The sequence below is a fragment of the Cibotium barometz genome, chromosome 28, assembly GCF_041138505.1.
Source record: "Cibotium barometz isolate CiBa-2024 chromosome 28, ASM4113850v1, whole genome shotgun sequence".
In the NCBI taxonomy this organism is placed as follows: Eukaryota; Viridiplantae; Streptophyta; class Polypodiopsida; order Cyatheales; family Cibotiaceae; genus Cibotium; species Cibotium barometz.
Genome location: NC_141073.1, coordinates 19,024,037 through 19,047,458, shown reverse-complemented (window position 1 = coordinate 19,047,458; position 23,422 = coordinate 19,024,037). Strand labels below are relative to the sequence as shown.

At 40.0% G+C, this 23,422-nt stretch overlaps 1 protein-coding gene across 1 annotated transcript; it reads right to left on the bottom strand.

Annotated features, from left to right (window-relative positions):
• Positions 1–3,974: 3,974 nt before the first annotated feature.
• Positions 3,975–6,277, bottom strand: LOC147622614 (uncharacterized). Its single transcript, XM_086822140.1, has 2 exons — positions 4,428–6,277; positions 3,975–4,321 (listed from the first exon to the last, which is right to left on the bottom strand). The coding sequence occupies exons 1-2, from the start codon at positions 5,692–5,694 to the stop codon at positions 4,212–4,214; spliced, it is 1,377 nt and encodes a 458-aa protein (XP_086678266.1). The 5' UTR covers positions 5,695–6,277; the 3' UTR covers positions 3,975–4,211.
• Between the last annotated feature and the right edge of the window lie 17,145 nt (positions 6,278–23,422).

The following is a 23,422-nucleotide window of genomic DNA, read 5'->3' as shown; positions in this document are numbered from 1 at the left end:
GGTCGTCTTTGCTAGTGTGCTTGTTTGAAATTTATCCTTTCAGCAGCAGGTAGCGAATTAATGATGTGGTAATGCACACGGGAGTTTCATGGGACCATGGGGATTGGGGCACAAATATAGAGTATAGTTGGCACATGGCACCAGTTGGCACATGGCACCTTGGGTGACTCATCAGAATTTGAAACAATTTTAGATATAACCACTAGGCATGGCTTTGCTGGCATGACCAAGGGTACTTCTACCAACTTGATTAGAGCGTTGTTCTGGCACACACACATCAAGGGTGCTGCCATTGCTCTCCATTCATGCATCGACTTTAGGGGTGGTGTCGGAGGTAGGACCTTGGGTCTCCACACCCACTTGGATTTGATGTTCAGGGGTGCATTTGTGAGGGGTCTAAGGCATGGGCTTCTTTGATTTTGCCACCCAAATATGGGGGTTTCCTTCATAAATTCCTTGTCCTTTTAGCAGTTTTGTTAGAATCCAACAAAGCGTAGACTTTTGGGGTGGCGTTGGGTACTGAGGCCATTTCTTGGATCTTTTTGGCTTCATAAGTTACGTAGATGGCAAGGTTTTTGGGACACAAACGAACAGTTTCCCTTTGTAGAAGTCATGGGCTTCTATTAGCTTGACGTGGATCTAACATGACTAACCACTTTATTCCCGATGTTGTAGAACTTAAAATACTTGGACACTTGCCTCAGACCTTTCTCTTGAGTTTTATTATCTGCCTTCGCCTTAACCTTATTGAGCTTGCATTTGGCAGCTTGGTAGAGCTTGACTTGCTCGGAGCTCGTAGGCTCCTCGTCACTTTTATAGACCACTATCTTGGTATGAATGGTGACCTTATTTAGGCTAGGCTCCCACTATCGTGTGTAGGTTTCATGTGAATCCATGGCCTTAAGATGGCGAAGCTAGTAAAGATCCGTCTTGATGGGGAGAAGAGACCTCTTAGTCTTTCTATGTGATTTTCTCCTTCTTGGCTGTGGGTAATGCAAAGGTTGATCCTTCTACACAGGAGTCCTCTTAGTCTTAGCAACTCCTAGATATTATTATTGGCTCTCAAGAGGGATGTTGCACTAACGATTTTCTAGCTAAGAACATGCATTGAGAGAATGGGAGAATTCCAAGTTTAAATACATTTGCACTCCTCATGTTTACATGCTTGAGTAGTGGATTTATGTTAATCCAATCGTCGTCTAGTAGTACTTACCTTGTTTCAAGCTTTTGCGGAAGAGTGTCCATGATTGCCAAGACATGGGCCCAATCCTTGGAGTCATCAAGCTTTGAGAGAGGTTCGTAATCTTGGTTCTCATCTTCACTATCCAACAACTTGTTGCAACGTTTACAAATGTTGACTGAAGCAGTTTGGATAGTTGTAATATACTCATTGTTGGCAAGAATGCCTCGACCCATGGGATGAGTCTTCCCTGTCTATAGGGTTACCTTCGAGGACTAGTTGTCTTTACGTATATAGATGTTCTTGGTTTCCCAATCATGAATCAACATTGCTTCTCTCATATAAGGTCTTCCAAGGATCATTGTGTATGACCCTCGTCTATGAAAATTCATCACCATAAATGTGTGGTGGAAGCTTAGTCTAAAGGTCTTGATTTTTGTAGCTTGCAAGATGCCTACAGGTTTGGTTGTGTTCCTTGGTGATTATGCTGACACCACCACCACCATATGTTCCTTGTACATGACATGTAACATTGCATCCATTTCATTACTTTCAAAATAGTGTCCCAGCTTATTCATAGACACTTCTGGCTATCCTTTGGTTTTGGCTATGGAGAGAGGGTGTTGAGTGGGACATTGTTTGTCATTCTCCTCCTGTTCGGATTCAATTGTGTGGGCTCTTACTTTCCCATTTATCCACTTTGATAAGTCTCTCCAAAGTTGCAAATTTCCTTACAAAAGAGAACTTATCGACACTTCCACCTTCGGGGACAAGAAGACTGTGAGGCTCACTATGTCCCTCGGACAATATTCGCACTCACTGGGCTCGTACTACTCACTGTGAGGTGGGCTAGGACCTACTAATGTGTAAGGTATGTGCCTTGATCCTTCCTTAGGAGGTGGTGCCTCTAAAGGGAACGAGGTAAAGTTGTCATCGACCACCTCGAAGAAAATGTTACGTTGGCTATTGTGGCCGATGGAAGGCCAGCTTTCACCTCCCACTGAGTCCTCCCTCTCACTACATCTAGCAATGTGGGACTTGGTTGGATTGATTCCAAAGACAAAGGTTTCGAAAGTGGTTTTGTTTGTCACCTCTTGAGAATGGATATGGGTTTATCTAAGGCCTTGGGTAAACTTTGAGATTCCCTCAATGTTTCTATGATTGGCTCTGGGATAGAGTCTAGGATACGCTCAAGTGCCAGTTAGTGTCTAACACTAACTCTACTTCACTAGCTCTTGGACTTGCTTCATTCTATCTTTTTTCAACATGGGGTTGGAGTACTCCTTACGTCTTTTTGAAAGGTTTTCATAGTTTATGGGTTTCTTTTCTTTGGAAAGAGCAAGTTTGAGCAAGAGATCACTGGTTGTCTCCACAACAAGGGAGATGGCTTTGGAGCTCGCGTCACAAAACCACTTTCGATGGTTACAACATCCTTGCATTTGACAATTGATTGTGTGTTGCATTTATGCGTGCTCTTCGAGGTCTTCTTCTTTTAGACTTGTGGTTTTGGTTCATTGGCCTTTTTAGGAACTATTGCAGCTTTGGGACTTACGCCTCTAGCTCTTTAGCTGCTTGCTAAGCCTAGACTTTCTACTACCCTTGTCTTGGCTGGAGCCTTATGATTGCATTAAGAGAGATTGTGTGAATGAGTCCTTCTTGTACGCTTAATAAGTTAAGGCTCGCCGACGTGGATGCAGTTGCAGATGCAAATGCTTCTGATGCTTTTGCCCACCACAAGTGCGATTGTCCCTCTGTTGGAACAATCCTTATAAGCATGGTCAAATATGCCTTCTAGATAGCATATAGATGGCATGTGCCTCCATAAGGAATTACATTGGGCTTGGGCATGGGATTCAGAGTGCTTAGAGCACTTGGGGAATTTAGTGTAGGATCTTTGTGACAGCACTCCACAATACAATGTGGACCTTTGCCTCTCGAAAGCGTTGCATTGGTAGCCTATGTACCATATTGTTGAGATCTCTTACTCTTTGTTGTACCATATTGTTGAGATCTCTTGCTCTTTGCTACACCATGGCCCCGAACAGAGGGTTGCATATATGTACAATTAGGCTTCATCTAGCTCCATTGGGCAAGAGTCCCACTATGAAAGTGTCTCAAGACCTCGTAGCTGGCCTTTTCAAGTGGGTTTAGTGACCTAAACCACTGGCCTGCTTTGCCATCGAGACAAAGTCCAAATAAGCCATCCCATAGCCTTGCAAATTTGATCGAACTTCTCTAGGTATTGATGGGATCTCCAATTCCATCAAATTAGGTCATCATCCTTGAGACGTGGATTGGCTTGGTTTTTCCCCAACTCAAAGCTTCTAGGTGTGTCATGTTGGTTATGACTCCATATCGTCAGTCTCAAGATGTCTTCTACGAATTCATGTGGAGGTCGAACGTCAAGGGGTGGTGGTGTGAGACCCACTGTTTCAAGGTACGAAATCTCAAAATCTCTTGCCCTCTGCACAGTTGTTCTCCGTCAGCCTGGCGGATCTTTCCCCGTCAATGCCTAAAGATGAAGCCTTCATACAAACATCACCTTTGGTAGATCAAGTACATGCAAGTTAATATGCTAGTCAAGCCCTAGATCTAAGGTTCTCAACCACAGAAGCGTGCTCCCAGATTTGATGTGAAGTTGCAAGATACCAAAAACAAATCCAATGCCTACAACAAAAAAAAGCCTGGAGAAAACATCAATGGACACTGAGCATCAACCAGCCCCTCGAAGCCATGGTCCTAGGCATGATTAGTAATCTATAGCAGCATAGAATCCAAAAAATAAAGGTTATGATTGCTAGTCAATAACCAATCACATTAGCAAGCTTGAAATGGAGATGCCTGTCGAGGCATGCTTACAAGCAATTATGTACAGCTTGCTTTCATAATATACAGAACAATAAGAACTAACTTCCTTTCAATATGTCAACTGATCTACGTCCCGCAACATACACAAATGAATGCAACAACTGCTGAACAACCAGATTGACAGTAATATGGAGCGGTAAATCCTATGGGGAACCCAGCTCTATCAGGAATGTCGATTCCTCGGCCCTGTAAGAGACTTCAAATCCTGCCGCCGCCTTCGCAAACGATGCTGCACTTTTGATTCACTTGAGCTTGTAGGATTACCCATGTAGTCTGCAAGTCAAGAAAAAGGGATTAGCCAATATCATCTATGCAATAGATCAGTGAGGACAAGGTAGCTTAAGCCAACAACAACTAAGACATAGGTGCCATTACTCACCTTCCTCCTCTGCACCCCCCAACAGTGTGGTTTTAGCGCCACTCTCTCTCCAAGGACTTAGCCGTAGTTGTTCCCTCTCCTCATCCTGCTCATCAGGAATACCATCATCCTCATATCCAAGCTCCCCATCACCTCGATACCCAGGTTCACTGCCATAGCCAGATTCGAGACTCTGACTTTCACTAACAATCCAGGCATGGAACACATCTACACCATCTCTTCTATGGATGACTCCTTCCCCAGTCAGAGAAAACTCTGAATCCCAGCTGATTCCACCACTGTCGCCATAGAAGAAAAGCTCCCCACTAGAGTCTGTCCCAGGCATCGGAATGTCAGAGCAAGTGGCGTAAGCAGCAGAAGCACCTACAGTGGGTGGATCTGAGGCATACATTCTTGCCCTCCAAGAATCACTGCTCCTACCTGACCCAGACCGCGAGGATCCACCTTTGCGTCTTCTTTTCCTCGCCCGAGAACCCTCTTTCCATCGCCATAGCCCCCTTGCGAGCACCTTGGAAATCTGCTTGTGCCTCTTGCTCCAACCGCTCAGGCTAGGGGTAAGCATTGAGATCTCGCAAGAGTCTCTGGAATTCAGTGCACCATGTTGCTTGACCAATGCTGCTTGCTCTGTAAGATATCCTGTAGCTCCATAGATACCTAGAGTAGGTGAAATTCCTGCTACCGTTTCCATGTCTTTAAAGGTTCTGCTAGGGTCCAAACCCCGACTATGGGTACATTCTCCATAGCTAGGGCTTCTGTCAAGATCCAAACTCTGACAGTCCACACTAATATCCATTTCTTCTGGCATTCCCACATAGTTAGTCCCGTGAGGTTCCAAAACTTGATTCTCCACAGTAAAGGCCATTTCTCCTGTCATTCCTACATAGTTAGGGTTTATGTACTTAGGATTCCTGCTAGGATCCAAGCCCTCGTTGTCCAAGGAAGATGATACTGCTTTCAAAGGATGGCAAGACCATCGGAAGCGTTCGCTCCCAACACTTCTCCTCATAATCTGCTTGAAGGAGCATTTGACAAGATGCAGGGCAGGAGACCCAGAGGATGCTGATCTGCTTGGTTTGATGTCCAGTGGCCTGGTGGGAGATGCACCTGCGAGAAGAAGCGTGTTCACGGGTTCATCGTCTCCATAGCTGGCCGGCTGATCAAGATCTGTAGCGATCGAAGGAGCAACAAATGGACTCCAGCTATTGAGTTGCAGAGTGCAGGCGTCCAAGTTACGGGAGCGGTAGTGGGAGATGGTACCACGAGACATGGCCTAGGCAAGGTCGAGCAGGGCTGGAAGCATCAGACATGCGCCATAACTAGGGTTTCTGCCAACGAGCAAGGAGGTTCTAAGCTGTAGTCGTAAATTGTACCTAGCCAAAGCTCTGCCGTGCTAAGGTTTCCCCATAGCAGGTGCTAGAAAAAGCCTGCTGTGCTAGGGTTTTTCCATTGCCGGATCCCGGAAGCAGCTTTAGCAAACGGGACTCTGTTCCGTGGCCAGAATCCAGTAAGAAGCTCGGCGAGGGCCTCAATCTGCGCTAAGGTTTCGCCATACAGCAGGGGCCTGAGAAGCTAAGAATAAACCGAAACTGCAGGAAGATTGTATCGGAGAAGGTTACGCAAAGCCTACGATAAGGTAAGGGTTTCTAAAGAGCCATGTGAGGTAGCATAATGCAGAGCCTGTGCAGATTTAGGGATTCGCCATCGCCAGGAATCAAAAACCATGCGGGGAGACTTTCAATGCACAGCAGGAAAGGGCTTGGAAATTTTCCTCCGTGCCGAATCACAGGGATGAAGAAGCTCGCGAGTCACTGCAAGAAGAAGTCCGATGGTCCGCCATAGCTAACCTCACAAGATGCGTTGGATAATTTTTACGTTTATGACCATTGAAGTGGGGCCCAACAAAACAAAATGATATATCTCACATAAATACGGGTATTCTTTTTATATTATCATTAAAGGTTGAAAATTCGGGTATTCTTTTTATATTATCATTAAAGGTTGAAGATTCACCAGTACTAGCACCTCTATGCCTCTTCTTACGGGATAACATATCCTCTGCATCCCTTCTCAACTCCTTCTCAACTAAAATCTATAGAGTTTTGGAGTACTTGAATTTGCTCTTAAATGGTTGGGGGTAGAGGATTAGTGAAAAGAGAGATGTAGATAGATGAAAGGTGCAAATTTTAAATATAGAAATAGACTTATTATCATTATTGAAATAATGTTAATACTTATACCCACAATTTGTAAGAAGTCGGAAGCTCGTTCAACTCATGTGTGAGAAGAAAAATCCACAAGTGCCAAGAGACCCTCGAGTAGTTTTAAAGTGGACATGTACTCGCCATAGAAAACTCAACAGACTTTGCCTTTAAATTCTTTGAAAAAACAAGAACAATTTTTGAAATTTCTACTATGAGTCCCCAAATCTAAAATTTTTAGGTGCCGAAAATCTCCTTGAAATTATCCCTCTTTAAAGAAATGAAAGGCTTGCTAGTGGGCCTTTATGTTTAAACTTTAGGAGGATTTTTAAATTTAAAAAAAACCTTATAGCATAGCCCTTATGATCTAACCACTATACTTGGCTATTCAAGAAAATAATGAGGAGGATTCAATGATTTCGATGGTGGCTGGACCATTCAGCGTAGCACATTCTCTTCACTTTAAAAAAAGAAAAAAGAAAATATACTTTATTGGCTAAAGGCTTTAAAGCCTTTGATAGCTAGTATTAAAAGCTAGCCTAGTTAATCCAATTGTATTAAAGAGCCATTCAATTGAATGCTTCTCAAGCTTGAGAGGGGTTGAGAAGTGAGAAACATTTTGAAATTTAAGAAAAAAAGACCATAAACCACACTTTACCTGTTAATTTACTTGATTCTTTAGTCAATGGAGAGGCCCCCAACCAATCAATTGGTTTGGTATATTGATGAAGACTCCAAGGAAGGTTGAAGAGAGAGAGAAGCTCCAATCTCTTCAATTTGTAGAGGATTATTAGAGGATAATAGGAAATAAGCTTATCTTAGAGTAATACCGGCATAATTTAGTTCACAGATGATAATACAAAAGAATGAGGGTCTATTTATAGGTGAGAGAGGCCACTAACTGAGTCCAACTAGCTTTGTCTAAATCAAAAGGAAAAGTTAGCGCAGTTGAATTTGGGTACTGCAGAAGTGAAAAGAAAGAAAGAAGGGAAAATTGGAGGTCGTTGACTTGTAGAGAGATGAAAATCCTTCACATATGCTTGCTTTCTGAGAGTGGGACTAGGGGTTTCAAGGCATGCAGATTACATCCATGGATCTTGATCTGAGAGTGGTGAACCAAGGAGAAAGGTGGTTTTGTGAAGAGAAGCGTGGTTTTCACTTATGCAGAAGTGGTTTTGGTAAAAAGGTTGACAATCTCTTTATGCCGTTGATTCAAATCTCCATCCAATGATCCAAAAAATTCCCATAAACTATTCAACCCTTGTCCAAGAGTCCTTAAGCTAAGCTTTTGCTTTCTTTATCCTCTAGATTTTTGTGAGCTTCTCCTTTTTCTTCAAGTACAAGTACCCATAGCTCTTATACCATTGTCACGGGATCTCTAGTACCTCTTGAAGAATTAATCAAGCTCACATACAAGCTCACATACAAGTTAAAAGAACAAGGCATAGACTTGAATCAAATTGACAAGATTAAAGTATAACATAAAAGCATGAAATAGAGTAAACATCATCATCGACACAAGATTGGGTGCAATCTCCCCTCTCATGCGTGCAGCTCTCACTTTCACGACATGAGTATTTTGAAAATTGTATTCAAAATATAGCTGAAGGAGCTAATAATAGTTGTGCGTACAAAATAGGGCTTTGGTTTTCCACTTGTTCAAAAATAACTCAAGCAGTAAAGCTTACACACTAAGTGTAAAATAACCAAAATTCTTCTAACACACGTGCTCGTAAAATAGCAACGCCACGCATAAGCGCGCATAAATAATATGTACAATCATTTGGCACATGGCCAACAAAATAACCCATATGAAATAATAATCCGAGATGTCATAAATAAGATCCCTCATGTGCGACACAGGCACTGCTCATCACCTATCTCACAAACGTAAACACATTAGTTGTTCCAATTAATTGCTATCACAATAATTAGTCCCAATATGAAACGTTAATAAGCACAAACACAACATACACTCACCACTTGTTACACTTCAATGAGAGAATCACTATACACATCATCTAGCATGGCATGCCATTTGCATAAACCACTTGTTACACGTAGACCGTGAAGTTGTCTAGCATAGTCCACTTGTTTCACTTTGACAACACACAGTCATCAAGCATGGTACTACTTGTTACACTTGGATAACATACACCCGTCAAGCATGGTCTCAAGCTATACTAATAATGCTAGGTAACTAGTATTTAATGCGGGATCACCCACGATACCAATTCACTAACATGGCACACTAGCATCACGGGTGTCCCCGTTTTAGCCAAAGGGTGGATATTATATGTAACAACCACAAACACAAATATACACATGCTACACACACACACACACACACACACACACACACACAAAGACCCAAATTCAATTGCCACCTCTCTCTCTCTCTCTCTCTCTCTCTCTCTCTCTCTCTCTCTCTCTCTTTGCTTGCCCCCATTTCAAAAATTATCACCTTCACACACACACACACACACACACACACACAACCTACCCTTGTTTTTTTTCTCTCTCTCCCTCCCTTTCTCTCTTTGCCCGCCCACCTCTCACAACACACCACACACACACACACACACATTGAGAGAGAGAGAGTCCTCGACCTCAAAGATGACACAGAGATAGCCTCCCTTGAATCAAACCTGCTAACCTACACTTGCACACAACAAAAACATAGGAAAGTCAACAACACACACACACACACACACACAGAGAGAGAGAGAGTCTCACCTTTAGAGGCGACGACGATTGAACACACACAAAAACACACAATACTCTTTCTCTCTCTCCTTTCAAAAGTGCACCTCAGCGCAGAGAGACACGCACGGGGAGAGAGAGAGTACTATCAAAATTAGATGCTGTGAAATGTTAAAATAAGAGAATATAGATTTGAAATTCAAATTTACCTTTGAAGTTTGGGCCAGGAAATACCATCTCTCTTCTCTGTTTCTCTCACGGTGCTTCACACACATCTCCTCAAACCTTCAAATTCTTGCCACGTGGTAGGTTTGGGTCCTTAAGAGAATATATAGATAGAGATAAAAAAGATTTACCATGAAAAGCACCCAAAAAAATCCAAGACCTCAAAAGTTAGGAATAAATTTATAATTCTTTATTTTTTTAATTTTTTTGATCTTAGCTTGAAAGTAGGAAGTACAGAAAGTGCCATGGTTCGCACAGGGGAGATTCAAACCCAGAGCTCTTAAACACCATTCTCACCATTGCACTAACAAGGGATGGGCAAATTACAAATTTTAAATTTGAGGGTTTGAAAAGCGTGCAAATTGTATCAAGTGTGCTAGTAATCATTTAGTAGAAAGCACAGCATTATGGTGGAATGTGACTAGAACCACTAACAAACCTAAATCTTGGAAGGAATTTCAAAAGCTTATTAAGAAGGATTTCTTACCTCCACATCATAAATCTAGGGCTAGACAACGACGGGCCATCTTCAGATAGCTTGAGAAGGAGAATATATCTGCTTATATAGATAGATTCTAGCAGACCTCGTTACAAATACAGGCAATTGAGAAAGTTCGCAGCAAGGATCAAAGAAGGAAGTTTACAGCAAGTTTGAAACCCACAATTGGAGCAGAATTGAACATGTTTCAACCATACTCTCTTAGCTCGGCTATTTCTTTAGCCATAAATTGTGAAAGGAAAAATGGTATCCCAAAGGTAACAACGACAACTAAACCCTCGACATCAAAGTTTGTGAAGCCTAAAACTTTTTACAAAACCTTTGAGAAGCCTAAACCTCTCAATAAAAGTAACACAAGTATAGAACATAAGGTTCATAATTCTAATCAACTAAAAAAGTTGATTCAAAGAAGTGTTACAGGTGTGATGAGAAGCCTAAACCTCTCGAGAAGCCTAAACCTCCCAATGAAAGTAACACAAGTGTAGAACATAAGGTTGATAATTCTAATCAAACTAAAAAAGATGATTCAAAGAAGTGTTACAGGTGTACTGAGATTAGACATATCACATCAATTTATCCACAGAAGTCAAGAAATCGATTGAGTAGGATCAACATGATCGAAGATGACAATAACATAATCTACGACCAAGAGTATTTTGACTCCTAAGGTAACATATACCTTTCTTTTAACAATTTCTATAATAGATTTTATTCAAGAATTTTTATAAATTTCAAGGAGGTTTTTATGCATCAAAGTAGAACTCCTTGGAGGAACTAGCCCTTCCATCTTCAACTCTACTTTATGAATTTTCACCATGTATTAGTCTTCATGGTATGGAATGCAAAGACTAATCCCGTGTGGAAGATCTTGATGCATACTTATCTCTAGACTTATGTGGAATGTTTTCTAGTGGTATGGGACACTAGAACCTATTACACGTAGAAGTTCTTGATAGAATATCTATTTGTCATATTTAGAGAAGATGATAGAATTTGTATTTTGCAAGACCTTGATCTCCCTTGCTCGAAATAAGCAAACACGCAAGTGAGGTCAGTCACTTATCCATGCATGAGGGATGTTATATAATGTCCACCCTTTAGCTAAACGAGGATGCTCGTGATGCTACTGTGCCATGCTAGTGAATTGGTATCGTGGTGACTCTACATTAAATACTAATTACCTAGTGTTATTAGTATAGCTTGAGACCATGCTTGACAGGTGTATGTTATCGAAGTGTAACAAGTAGTGCCATGCTTGACGATTGTGTGTTGTTGAAGTGAAACAAGTGGACTACGCTAGACAACTACACGGTCTGAGTGTAAAGTGGTTTATACAAATGATGCGCCATTCTAGATGATGTGTATAGTGATACTCTCATCGAACTATAACAAGTGGTAAGTGCAACGTTTCATATTGGGATTAATTATTGTAATAGAAATTAATTGAAACAATTAATGTGTTTACGTTTATGAGATAGATGAGTAGTGCATGTGTCGCACATGGAGGATCTTGTTTATGACATCTTAGATTATTATTTCATATGGGTTATTTTGTTGGCCATGTGCCTATTGATTGTACATATTATTTATGTGCGCTTATGTGTGGCGTTCCTATTTTACTACCAAGTGTATAAGATAAATTTTGGTTATTTTACACTTAGTGTGTGAACAAGCTTTACTGCTTGAGTTATTTTTGTAAAAGTGAAAAGGCAAAGCCCTATTACACACAACTATTATCGGCTTCTTGGGCTATATTTTGAATACAAAAATACTTATGTCGTGAAAGTGGGAGCTACACACATGAGGGGGGAGATTACACCCAATCTTGTGTCGATGGTGATGTTTACTCTATTTCATGATTTTACGTTATGCTTTAATCTTGTCAATTTGATTCAAGTCTATGCCTTGCTCTTTTAACTTGTATGTGAGGTTGATTAATTCTTCAAGAGGTACTACAGATCCCGACAGTTTGATTCAATTCTATGCCTTGTTCTTTTAACTTGTATGTGAGCTTGATTAATTCTTCAAGATGTACTACAAATCCCGACAGGGGATATGCTAAACAAAGGCAGGGTGTACATGCTATAAGCCGTTTTGAATATGAGGGTGTCTCTACAAATTAAAGAGAATGTGGGGGAGAGAGAGAACTTGAGTTCCTTAAAGCAAACACACACACATAGAGAGAGATGGATGGCGGAATTTTCTTCTTTCTTCTTCTCTTCTCTACAACCATATACCTAAAAGATAAGAGTACATACGTAAAGGGACAATACTCTCCTACAATAATATACAATGGTCGGTCCATAGTGTGAACCTGACTATATGATATGGCGTTATAACTATGCCATAACTCTAGTACTCCAAAGTGGCTCTGTCACATAGAGTGTCATCCACTGTGAGCATATCAACCATAATCTCACCAACCATGTCAGCGGCATAAGTGCAAAAGCTATCACCCAAGTGGGTCATCAATGTCCACCGTAGCACTAGTTGAGCTCAATATCTCAACACTCCCCCTCAAGCTCAACTCCACACATTTCACTCCAAGTAAGCTCCTAAACATGTGGAGCTTCTCTATGCCTAATGCCTTTGTGAAGATGTAAGCCACATGATCCTCTATGCTAACATATACTAGATCTACATCACCTACCAAAACCTTCTCCCCTCACAAAGTGATAGTGCACCTTAATGTGCTTCATTCTAACATGGTATAATGGGTTACTAGCCAACTACATGCTACTCATGTTGTCACAAAATAAATGACAACTACCCTATCCACGGGCTCACCCATATCACCAAAAGTAGCTTCTAAAACCAAGCTACCTCATAAGCTGCCACCATAGGAGCACCCCTATACTCTGCATCTGTACTCAACAAGGCAACTATTGGTTACTTCTTACTACTCCAACTCACAACAGCACTCCTAAATGAGAACACAAAACCACTGGTAGATCTTCTGTCTACAACACTACCAGTCCAATCAACATATGTATACCCATGTAGTTGTATCTCTATTCACTAGCCTCATAGAAAAGTCCATAATCAACTGTGGATTTTATGTATCTGAGAATCCATCTAGCTGCATCCAAGTGTGGCTCCTATGGGCCTGCATAAAACTTACTCACAAGTCTAACAGCATAGCTTAAGTCTAGCCTAGTAATGGTTATGTAGATCAAGCTACCCATTATGTAGATCAAGCTACCCATTATGTGTATGTACGTAGTGTAGCCTAGTAATGGTTATGTAGATCAAGCTACCCATTATGTGTATGTACGTAGTGGGGTCCTCCAAAAGCTCACCTGTATTTGTGGAAAGCTTTGTGTTATGCTCCAATGGCACTAAAATAGGCTTACATCCTGTCATACCATACTTGGACAACATGTCCAATCAATACTGCCTTTGTAATAAGAGGTGATCTCACCATCTCTATGCCTAAGAAATACTGCAACTCACCCAAATCCTTCATCTCAAACTTCTGCTTCAAAAGTCTCCTGACATGTCAGCATCACTATCACCAGTGATAATCAAGTCATCTACATAGATGACTAATAGCATGATGCCTCTATCTCTCTTTTTCACATAAAGTGAAAAATCTGTATTGGATATTGGAAATCCAATGGTACCAAGATACTCCCCAATCTTGTTTGGCCATGCTCTAGGTGCCTACTTCAAGCCATACAAGGCTTTACGTAACCTGCATGCAAAATCTGGGTGTGCATCACTCTCATAACTATATGGATGCATCATGTATACTTCTTCTTACAAATTACCATACAAGAAGACATTCTTTATATCCATCTGATGTAAAGACCAACCCTTTGCTGCCATAGCAATGACAGCTCTCACGGTTCCCATTCTTATAACCAGGCAAAATGTCTCCTCATAGTCAATGCCATCAGTCTGCTCATAACCCTTGGCAACCAATCTTGCCTTATACCTGCTCACTGAGCCATCAGCGTTATGCTTAACTTTATACACCCATTTATATCCAATTGCCTTATTTTCCTTAGGCAAAGGCACTAACTCCCATGTTACATTTGCATCCAATGCTACCATCTCCTCATTCATGGCATCTTCCCATTTCTTATTTCCAAGTGCCTACTCAAAACAAGCGGCATCCAACTCATGTATTTCTTTCACCATGTAAGCATAATGATGGGTTGTATATCCATCATATCTCAACCTGTCACCTAACCCTCGTAGACCTACGTACACCTAGATCACTACTATGTGTCCTCAAAACAGCCCTAGTTCTCCTTACACTAAAAGTAACCATAGACAAAATCCCAACTCCTCATCAAGGCTCTGCTCAGAGCCACTAGAATCACCATCCACATATGAGTGTCTTTTAGTGATAGATGTGTACCTACATCTATCCTCAACCTACCTAACCATGAACTAACATTGGATCCACTGCTAGATGACTCTCTAGGTCCACTAAGCACATGTGATTCTTGCTCTACATGTGGTGCAGCATCATCACTTCTTACATCTATATCTTATGTTACCTTCACTGTTGGTGCATAACAGGTACTCATCCCGTCAAAGACAGCATCTCTGCTTACTTGCATCTCATGAGTGGTAGGGTTATACATGTATAACCTTTTTTCTCCATAGCATAACCAATAAAGATGCATTTCTCTACATTTAGATCCAACTTTTTTCTTACTTCATCAAGAGCATGCACATATACAATACACCCAAACACTTTCAAGTGAGATATGTCCAGTCTTATGCCTGTAAACTTATGTTCAAGCATCATACCATGAATAGCAAGGGGAGGAAGAAGAAATTACATGTTTTGAGAATAGATTTGAAGCATTTCGGAGAAGAATTCTTAGGGTTCTGGGAGAAAACCAGGTGCCACCAGACTTCCTAAAAAAAGATGGATTTATAGGGTTGTTACATGGGAATATTAAAGAGAAAGTGGAGCTGAAGGATCCAGATACTTATGCAGAGGTAATAAGGATGGCTATACAAAGCAGTGGAGGAAGAAGATGAGGAAGCAAGCATTGGCAAGAAAGGACAGGGAAGGACACAGGCATGTGGTGGAACCTTTTCCTATGGATATGCATGTGGAAAGGGAGCCCCATGTGGAGGTTCCAAGGGTTGTAAAACCAAATGGAGAGCAAGATAGGCTTCATCTCAATAAATTCAGAAGTTGATAGAACAAATTGGAAACCTGAATATTGCTATGCAGGTTATTCAAAACCAAGTAAGAAAACCACAGGGAAGAGGTAGCCCATAAATAGAATGGATCAAGTCTCGTGTTACAATTGTGGAGAAAGGGGTCATATAGTGCCTCAGTGTCCTCAACCAAGAAGAGATCCAAGAGGTATATATCCTACTATTCAAAGACCAGAGGGGGTAATAGGAATGTTGTCAATATGAATGGAGTTAATGGAAATCAAGTGCCCAGATAAGGACAACTGCAACCTCAAGGACCTTTGGGTAATGTGAACATGATTGAAGCAATTGAGGAAGAGGAAGGTGAGGCTAATGTGCTGGCCAATAAGATGATAAGGATGCAAAGGTTGAAATTCAAAGATGCAAGTAGGGAGACAAGAGCCATGAAGAAGCAAGAGAAGGGGAAGGCAACCATGGAACATGCTGAATCCAGCAAGCAAGGAAAAGTTAGGGCTAGCAGAAGGAATATTGTTATGGATGATTTTCATTTGGGAGAGGGACAACCCCCTTATAGTCTCCTATTATCTGATGTTAAACATAAGAAATCTCATATCACTTATGGTCAGCTTTTACAGCTGAATTCTAGCATAAGGAGATAGTGGCACAAGCTTGCAAGTGTTAGGAGAGTTAGAATTAGAATACATAGACTAATGTGGTTCAAGTGAGTAGGGTTTTTGATATTTTGCCTATTGTGAATGTCTAGGTTTATGGCAAGAAGGTCAGTAAGGTTTATATTGATGGAGGAGCCCAAGTGTGTGTCATTACTTGAAGAGGCTATGTATGATCTTGGGCTAGAGGTGAAAAGGAAGTCTATTTTCAGTGTGAAGATGGCCAATAGTTCACAGGTGAAGTATCTTGGTGTCATCAAAGATTTGGAGTTGAATGTTCTTGGGCAAAAAGTGATGATAGATATGCGTGTGATGCCAGTAGGGTCGGGGCATACCCCATCATTTTGGGAAGACCCTGGCTGATTGCTATGAAGTCTAGAGAGGATTGGTACAGGGGTTACATTGACTTGTTTGTTGACACAGGCCAAAGGAGAAGAGGATAAAATATGATTTGAAGACATACAAGATTTTTGGAGCTTGGAGAGGAGTTGGAAAGGGATACAAGGGTTGATTCAGCCTCTTTTTGACATCTACGGTGCTTATTCTACATAATCCTCAGATGAAGCTGATGATGGATCAGAGCTTGTTGGAGCTGGATGTGTACATGTGTGGAGTGCGTGTAAGTGAGGTTAGAGAGGCTAGTATCACTCGTCTTGTGACTAATCAGGATCATGTTCAAGGTGTAGAGCCCAATGTACCGAAAGCTGAGCTGAGGGAGATGCTTGATGGCAACCTGACTAATGAAGAAAAAGAGTAGTATGGGGTTTTATTTGACACGTATCCAAAGCTGTTTGCCAAAGATTATAGTCAGATGAAGTGTGGTCCCCATGAGATAAAGCTGAAGGAAGGTGCAAAACTAGTAGCTCAGAAGCTAAGGAGACCTGGGTGTTATTTAAAGATAGGTTTTGTAGATGGAAGTCAAAAAATCCTGAAACTAGAGCCCTTTAGTTATGTACCCCTTTAAAATCTCAAAAACATATGATGTATCTTGAATATATACATACATATATATGTATACACACACACACACACATATATAAGACCTTAAAACAAAGATGCAAGTTAGTGTTTGATAATGCCAACCTTAACCCCACAAGTGAGAGTGAAGGAGTCTATGTGGAGTGAAGGAGTCTATGTGACAGGCCTACAAAGGTTAAGTAGAATTGGCTAGCCCAGGGAAGATCATAAGCCTGTTTACATAGCCAAGGACTTAAATAAAGCTGAGGAGGCTGAACTTAAGGAGTATAGGGATTGATTTTGCATGGTCATACCATGATATAAAGGGACTTCCTATAGAGGTGGTACAACACACCATCCCCATGGTAGCGATGCTAAACCAATCCAAATGACCCTATCCAATGAATCCCAAATATGCAAGAATTGTTAAGAAAGAGATCTACATGAGATGTGAATGGCGAATCTACTACCCCTCCTTCTTTGTTTACTTTGCTTAAAGGTCTCTATTAGACGACTAAACATGCTAGATCCGGGTTGTGGGACCTAAACTGGCATGTTTTGGCTTGCCTCCTCTTAGGGTTCTTGGTAGGGTGCCCTTCCATGGCTTCTGAGTCAGAGGACGAGTCACTATCTGCTATTCGTGGATCTGTGGTTGAGTTTATGCCTGATTTATGCATGTTTTATGCATAACAATTATCTAGAGAGATCTTAGGGTTTTAACAGTGGTATCAGAGCAATCTCTATTTAATTGTTGTTGATTTTTTTAGTAAATTTTAATATTTACTAATAAAATGTTATTTTTTGTTGATTTGTGTTGATGGATTGCACATGGATCATCGATATGGTGATTGGAACGTGTGTAACTACAATTCAATGGACGAATCGATGTTGCGGGGAAATTCCGTGAGTTAATGCTATTTTTTTCTATTTTTTATGGTTAAAATCAAGCATTAATGGAATTTTTTACAAAAATACCATAAAGTTTATGGTGGATATTTTTGTAGGATGGATTCCCTGAATTTCTATAATTTTTTAAAAAAATTTCCTAATTTTTTTAAGAATTTTTTGAGCATTTTTATGATTTAAAATGTATTTTTATACATTTTTTGCGGGTTTTTTCCGCGGGAATGCGATCAAATTTCTGTCAATTTGCTACTGAAATTCAGTAGTAGGGGACAGCGTGTTGATGCATGAATTGCTCTCCCGTGTGCGTAAAGTTCTTCTCTTCCTCAAAATCTGAATTTTTTACCTCCATTTCTCTCTCATATGTGGGAATTTATTTTAAAGAAGATAATTAAATTAAATATTAATCATAATTAAACACTAATTATGATTAATAAGTAATTAATCATCTCTCTAATCTCCAACAGAGAAGAGTAGACAAGGGAAGGAGATATTGGAGTGGGTATGAGGATAGAAAGAAGAGAAGAGAGAGGAGAAAATTGAGCTCCCTCCTCCTCTCTGATTTTTGCACGCAGCAGCGGGGGGCTGCGCAGCAGGCCGGCGGGCAAAAGTCGCCCCCCCCCCCTCTATAAATTTTTTTAAAGCTTTAAGTTAAAAGCTTTATAATTTTTTTTGAGAAAAAAAAAACTTTTCTTTAGAAAAAGATATATTTTTCAAAATATTTCATTTCGAAAAGCTTGGAAAAAAAGCCAGAAAATGTGAAATTTTTCTGAAAATTTCCTGAAAATTTTTTATTGAAAATTTTTGGCTTTTTATCTTCCGGAAAACCTTTGGCTTTCCGTTTTCCCGAAACCTTTTGGCTTTCCGAATTCCGGAAAAACTTTTGACCTTCCGTATTCCGGAAACCTTTGACCTTTCACATTCCGATTTTTTTTGTCTTTTCATTTTCCCAAAACTTTTGGCTTTCCGTATTCCGGGAAAACCTTTGGAATTCCGAAATTTTTTGACCGTTCGTATTCTAAATGCGTTCGGGGTTGATTAAAAATTTTAAAAAATTCCTGAAAATTTGTGGAAAATTAGACAAAGGTTATTTTAAATTTCGGAAAAATGTGGGGTTGGTGTTTGGCATGTGGTGTGTCCATTCGGGCGTCCATGACCATTCAAATTCCTTTAAAATTATATTTTTTGACCCAGAAAATTAGAAAAATCCATTAAAATTAAAAATTTTCATTGGATTTGAGAATTGTCGGGCGGAATTGGAAATTTCGTGAACGATGGGATTCTCAAGAAAAATTAGGAATATTCTGAAATTATATTTAGAAATCCTAAAAATTGGTATTTTTTAAATATCAATGGTATTTTGGTAAATTTAATTGCTAAAAATTTTCTGGAAAAATATAGGTTTGGAATGCCATAAGATAGGTTTGGTGGAATTCAAAATTATTATATTTTGAGGCCCTGTAAAATTTGGAAAAATTAGAAAAAAATCATGATAATTCTTTTTCTCAAGAATTTAAATTTTGCGAGGGTTATTTAATGTTGAAGTACGTTTTCTCGTGCTGACATTAGATAGATGCGGGTTATTCACATATTTTATTAATACGATTATACCTCGTATTAATGGATATTTATGTTTGGATTAATTCTAAACGATGTATTCATGATTTTTTACCATTGTTTAGCCATTCTTTTTGGACATGTTCCTTAATTTCTTTTGATGGCTATAATTTACGTTCAAAGTGTGTTTCACCTTTGACACTTTTCCATGATAATTTATTTTGCACTTATTAAAGTGTGGTTTGTGCTTAATTTCTTAAGCCTCTATCATGGGTCAGTTGATCGATTTATTTTGGATGGACTCATCAGGTTCTGCCTAGATCACTTGTGTCTAGGGTTTTCTTATTGAGTGCTACACACATGTGTTTCACTTTTTTACTTTGGAGTTTTATTTGAACAAACACAATGTTCATATACTCCGGATTGATGAGTTGGCCACCACCAATTTTAATGCTTCTTTTGGCATGATTAAATGTCCATTAGATGGTATGCATTGTTTTTTATGATCAACTATGTTATTTATGGATTGAAGGAGCTTCTATGCTTTTATCCATGGTTTTATAAGGATCTTTTGATCTTTTGAATAATTACATGTGCTTTGAAGGTAGCATTTGCCTTCGTTTTTTGCACATATTTTTGGAGTATATTTCTTGTACTCTTGTGCATATTCCAACTCAGATACCTAGTTACTTACATATCTAGGTGAGTTATTTTTCTACCCTAACTTTATTGTGTTTTGGGTAGTTATCATTAGAAAGGCGCCAATAATTCAATTTCTTTTCTAATGATGTACTCAGAACGATTTATTCCTTGATGTACTCTGAAGGATTTATTCCTTGATGTAGTCTCAGGTATATAGAGACAGGTTTAGTATGTGAAAGTCTGGATAAGGCCATCTTATTCCTTTTATACAGGATTTTATTCCTAGACGGCATACTAGGGAGTTTCAAATTGTTAAGGTATGTATGGGTGGTATCATGGTGGTATGGGACGCTAGGGATCCCTCACATATATTATCTTATGGGATAATTTGGACTCAAGATTGTTGCTTTGCTTACATCACTTAGCATGTTGACAGACAATCTTATTTTCTAAATTCACTAGAAGTTATACTGTGGGCATTCTCTAGATAAACTTCTTTTATCTATAACCTACATGTTATGATGAGGGTAATCTCATCGACATTTTCACTTGTTGAAAACTCTTTCTTTAGAGTTCAAACAAGTTTATCTTGTTGTGTTCGGATAAGGAAATTTGGATTCTTCCTTTGTTGGCATTTCTTTCTCTAGTTCCGTACTTTAGGTGATTTACACAATCAACCTGATAGGTTTACGGATGGACATATGTGACTCATCGAGACGTTGATAACTCTCTATGTTGATATGGGTAACTCGAGACGTTGATTATTCCATATGCAGATGTGGGTATGTCGGGGCGCCGATGAATCCTTGGTTTCTGCTGTTATAATGCCATGTTTTCCTACTTTATTCTGAATGTTTTACAATGAGAAAGTTACTTTGAATGTGAATTGCTCTGATCATCCGCAATAGTCTGATGGGCAAACAGAGTGTATGAATCAAATTGTAGAGGATATGCTTCGTGCATGTCTCTAGAAAATCATCATATTGGGAAATATCTTCCAATGATGGAATTTGCCTATAACAGTTCTAAATTTACGGCTATTATTTTAGTCCGTGCATACTTATGTATGGGTATCAACTCAGGGCACCTATTGATGTCAGTCTTAAGGACATCGAGCTTGATGCATCGAGGGATTTCTTGCGAGATATGCAGGAAATTCTGACCGAAGCTCGGGATTCTATCAGGAGTGCTCATGATAGGGCATGGTTTTATGCTGATAGAGAACGCTCATCTCGGTCTTTTGAACCAGGAGCGTTGGTTTATTTTAATGTTCCTAAAGATTTTCAGACTTTGTCAATGGAAAAATGCTCGAATTTATCTCCTAGATATTGTGGTCCATTTCGAGTTATATATCGGATTGGCACGGTTGCGTATGAACTAAAACTATCTCCAATTGTTAGAGTTCATCCAGTCTTTCATATTGATAGATTGAAAGGGAAACTGGGAGATGAGGATGACATAGTTACTCCTCAAGAACTCGTTCCACATGAACTTGATAAGGTACATGAATTCAGGGAAAGGAAACTTTGTAGTTGACTTATCCTTGAGGTTAAAATTAGGTGGAAAGATAGGGAAATTGAGGATTCGACTTGGGAGTCGGTTGGGATTGTTCAGCGCAGTTCTCCTTCTTTTCATTGCAAGAGTGCAATGTTTTGAGAGAGGGGAAGTATGTTATATGTACATTATGTGTGCTATGTTATATACACATTATGTGTGCATATACTAGGAGGCTAACCCACATTAGACTTGTGAGCATGGGAGCATGGGAACAAGCTCTAGTGGAGCATGGGTTAGGACTAACCTTAAGGTTTAAGATTAGGGTCAGGCATCCAAGGGTCACACATGAGGAATGGAAAGTCAAGAGTCACTTGAGGGCCCTCCTATATAATAGGGGCATGGGGCACACTCAAGGGAGCTTGGGGGCTTGGAGGTTTGGGCTCCATGAGGCCAAGGCTATGTTATGCTCTCTTTGTAGAGGTTCATATCTATTCACCTACCATTTCACACTATAGCTATATGCTATTGGATTATGTTATACCTCTTGATGGTATGGGACATCAAGGTAGAGGTATGATGTATTTCATTCATTATTCATGTGTGCATCCCTTGGGCTCGGGGGTGGTTGGGTGGTTGAGTTTATGCCTGATTTATGCATGTTTTATGCATAACAATTATCTAGAGAGATCTTAGGGTTTTAACATATCCAACATGTAGAGATTTTTGAATCCACATGTGAAACCTGCGGGCCAGTCAATAATGTGACAATGATACATACCTTCTCTCACTGACCTTGGAAGGAAAAGCTCATCACTGGTTTCAAACCCTTAAGCCTAAGGATAAGGTTAACTTCACAAGGCTAAAGAATGTTTTTGTGCCCAGTTTTGCCTAAAGTGGTGACAGATGGAGCCCTGTGGCACAATTACATAATATCAAACAAAAGGAAGATGAGTCAATGAGAGACTATGTTTCTCGTCTTAAGTACTTAAATTCAAGGTGCAAACTTCAGGAGAGCTTAACTGATGATCAGTTTTGTTGCCTTGCTTCTGGAGAGGGGTTAGAGACCATAAAATGCATGATTACCTGGTACTAGCCTGACCTACTACTCTTGATGCATGTTGCAAACTGGAAATCGAATATGAAGATAACATGTTGGAATTGCCGCAACCAGAAGATGTTAATTGCCGCTGTGGGATCCCTCTGCCCCCTCCGCGCACCGGACTCCCGGCAGAAGCTGACAACGGAAGTAGCCCCCTCATGCGCGGGGTGCAGGGTTTCTCACTCGGGGCCTCGCCCATGAATGTCCGAGGACGAGACTAGGCTGGTGGTCACTCCGAAAACTGAAACCGGGAAAATTTTCCATGCCCGGAAAGCGGGGACGATTCCACCTTTTTGAATTTTCTTAACTTTATTTTTCTAACAAAATCAATTCTAAACTATCCTTCACCTGAATAAACCAGATAGAAGGAAACTATCACTGATATAATTTGATCATTTGAGTAATTTCAACGCTTTTTTCCTAATCAAGATCAGGCACAGTCGTTGATCCACTCAATTGAGAAATTTATCAGAAAATTAACTAGCTACTCAAATCCTAGCGTAATCCTAAGATTTTTCAGTTCGGATTATTAAAACTCCACTGATTCCATCCTTACCCCATCCGGCCCATGGGTTAGCCACCACCCTACCACTGGAATCGGTAGAACCAAATGTCAAGTACTCACCCACCCATAATTGAAATGCCTTTCTTAACTTTAGCTTTAGAAAATAGATACGCACACACTCCTCTTTAAAACTTTAATATAAAAATAATCCATTGACAAAACAGATATGATCACAGATTTCATAACTCAAAATTTCCATTCAATCCCTTGTTTCACAAAAACAGTACCACTCTGGACTCTCCATTGGGACCAGCTGGTCACAGCAAACGAGATCCAATAAACAGATTACAATAATCATTTCGTCAACATACATATATATATATATCTTCCTCGACATACGTACGGGTGTCCTAAG

What these genes read in the sequence shown, in the direction of transcription:
- LOC147622614 (XM_086822140.1), bottom strand. Translation starts at nt 5,694, where the DNA reads ATGTCTCGTGGTACCATCTCCCACTACCGCTCCCGTAACTTGGACGCC. An exon ending in GGGGGGTGCAGAGGAGGAAG is followed by an intron (nt 4,322 to 4,427) that starts GTGAGTAATGGC and finishes CTTGACTTGCAG; the next exon opens with ACTACATGGGTAATCCTACA.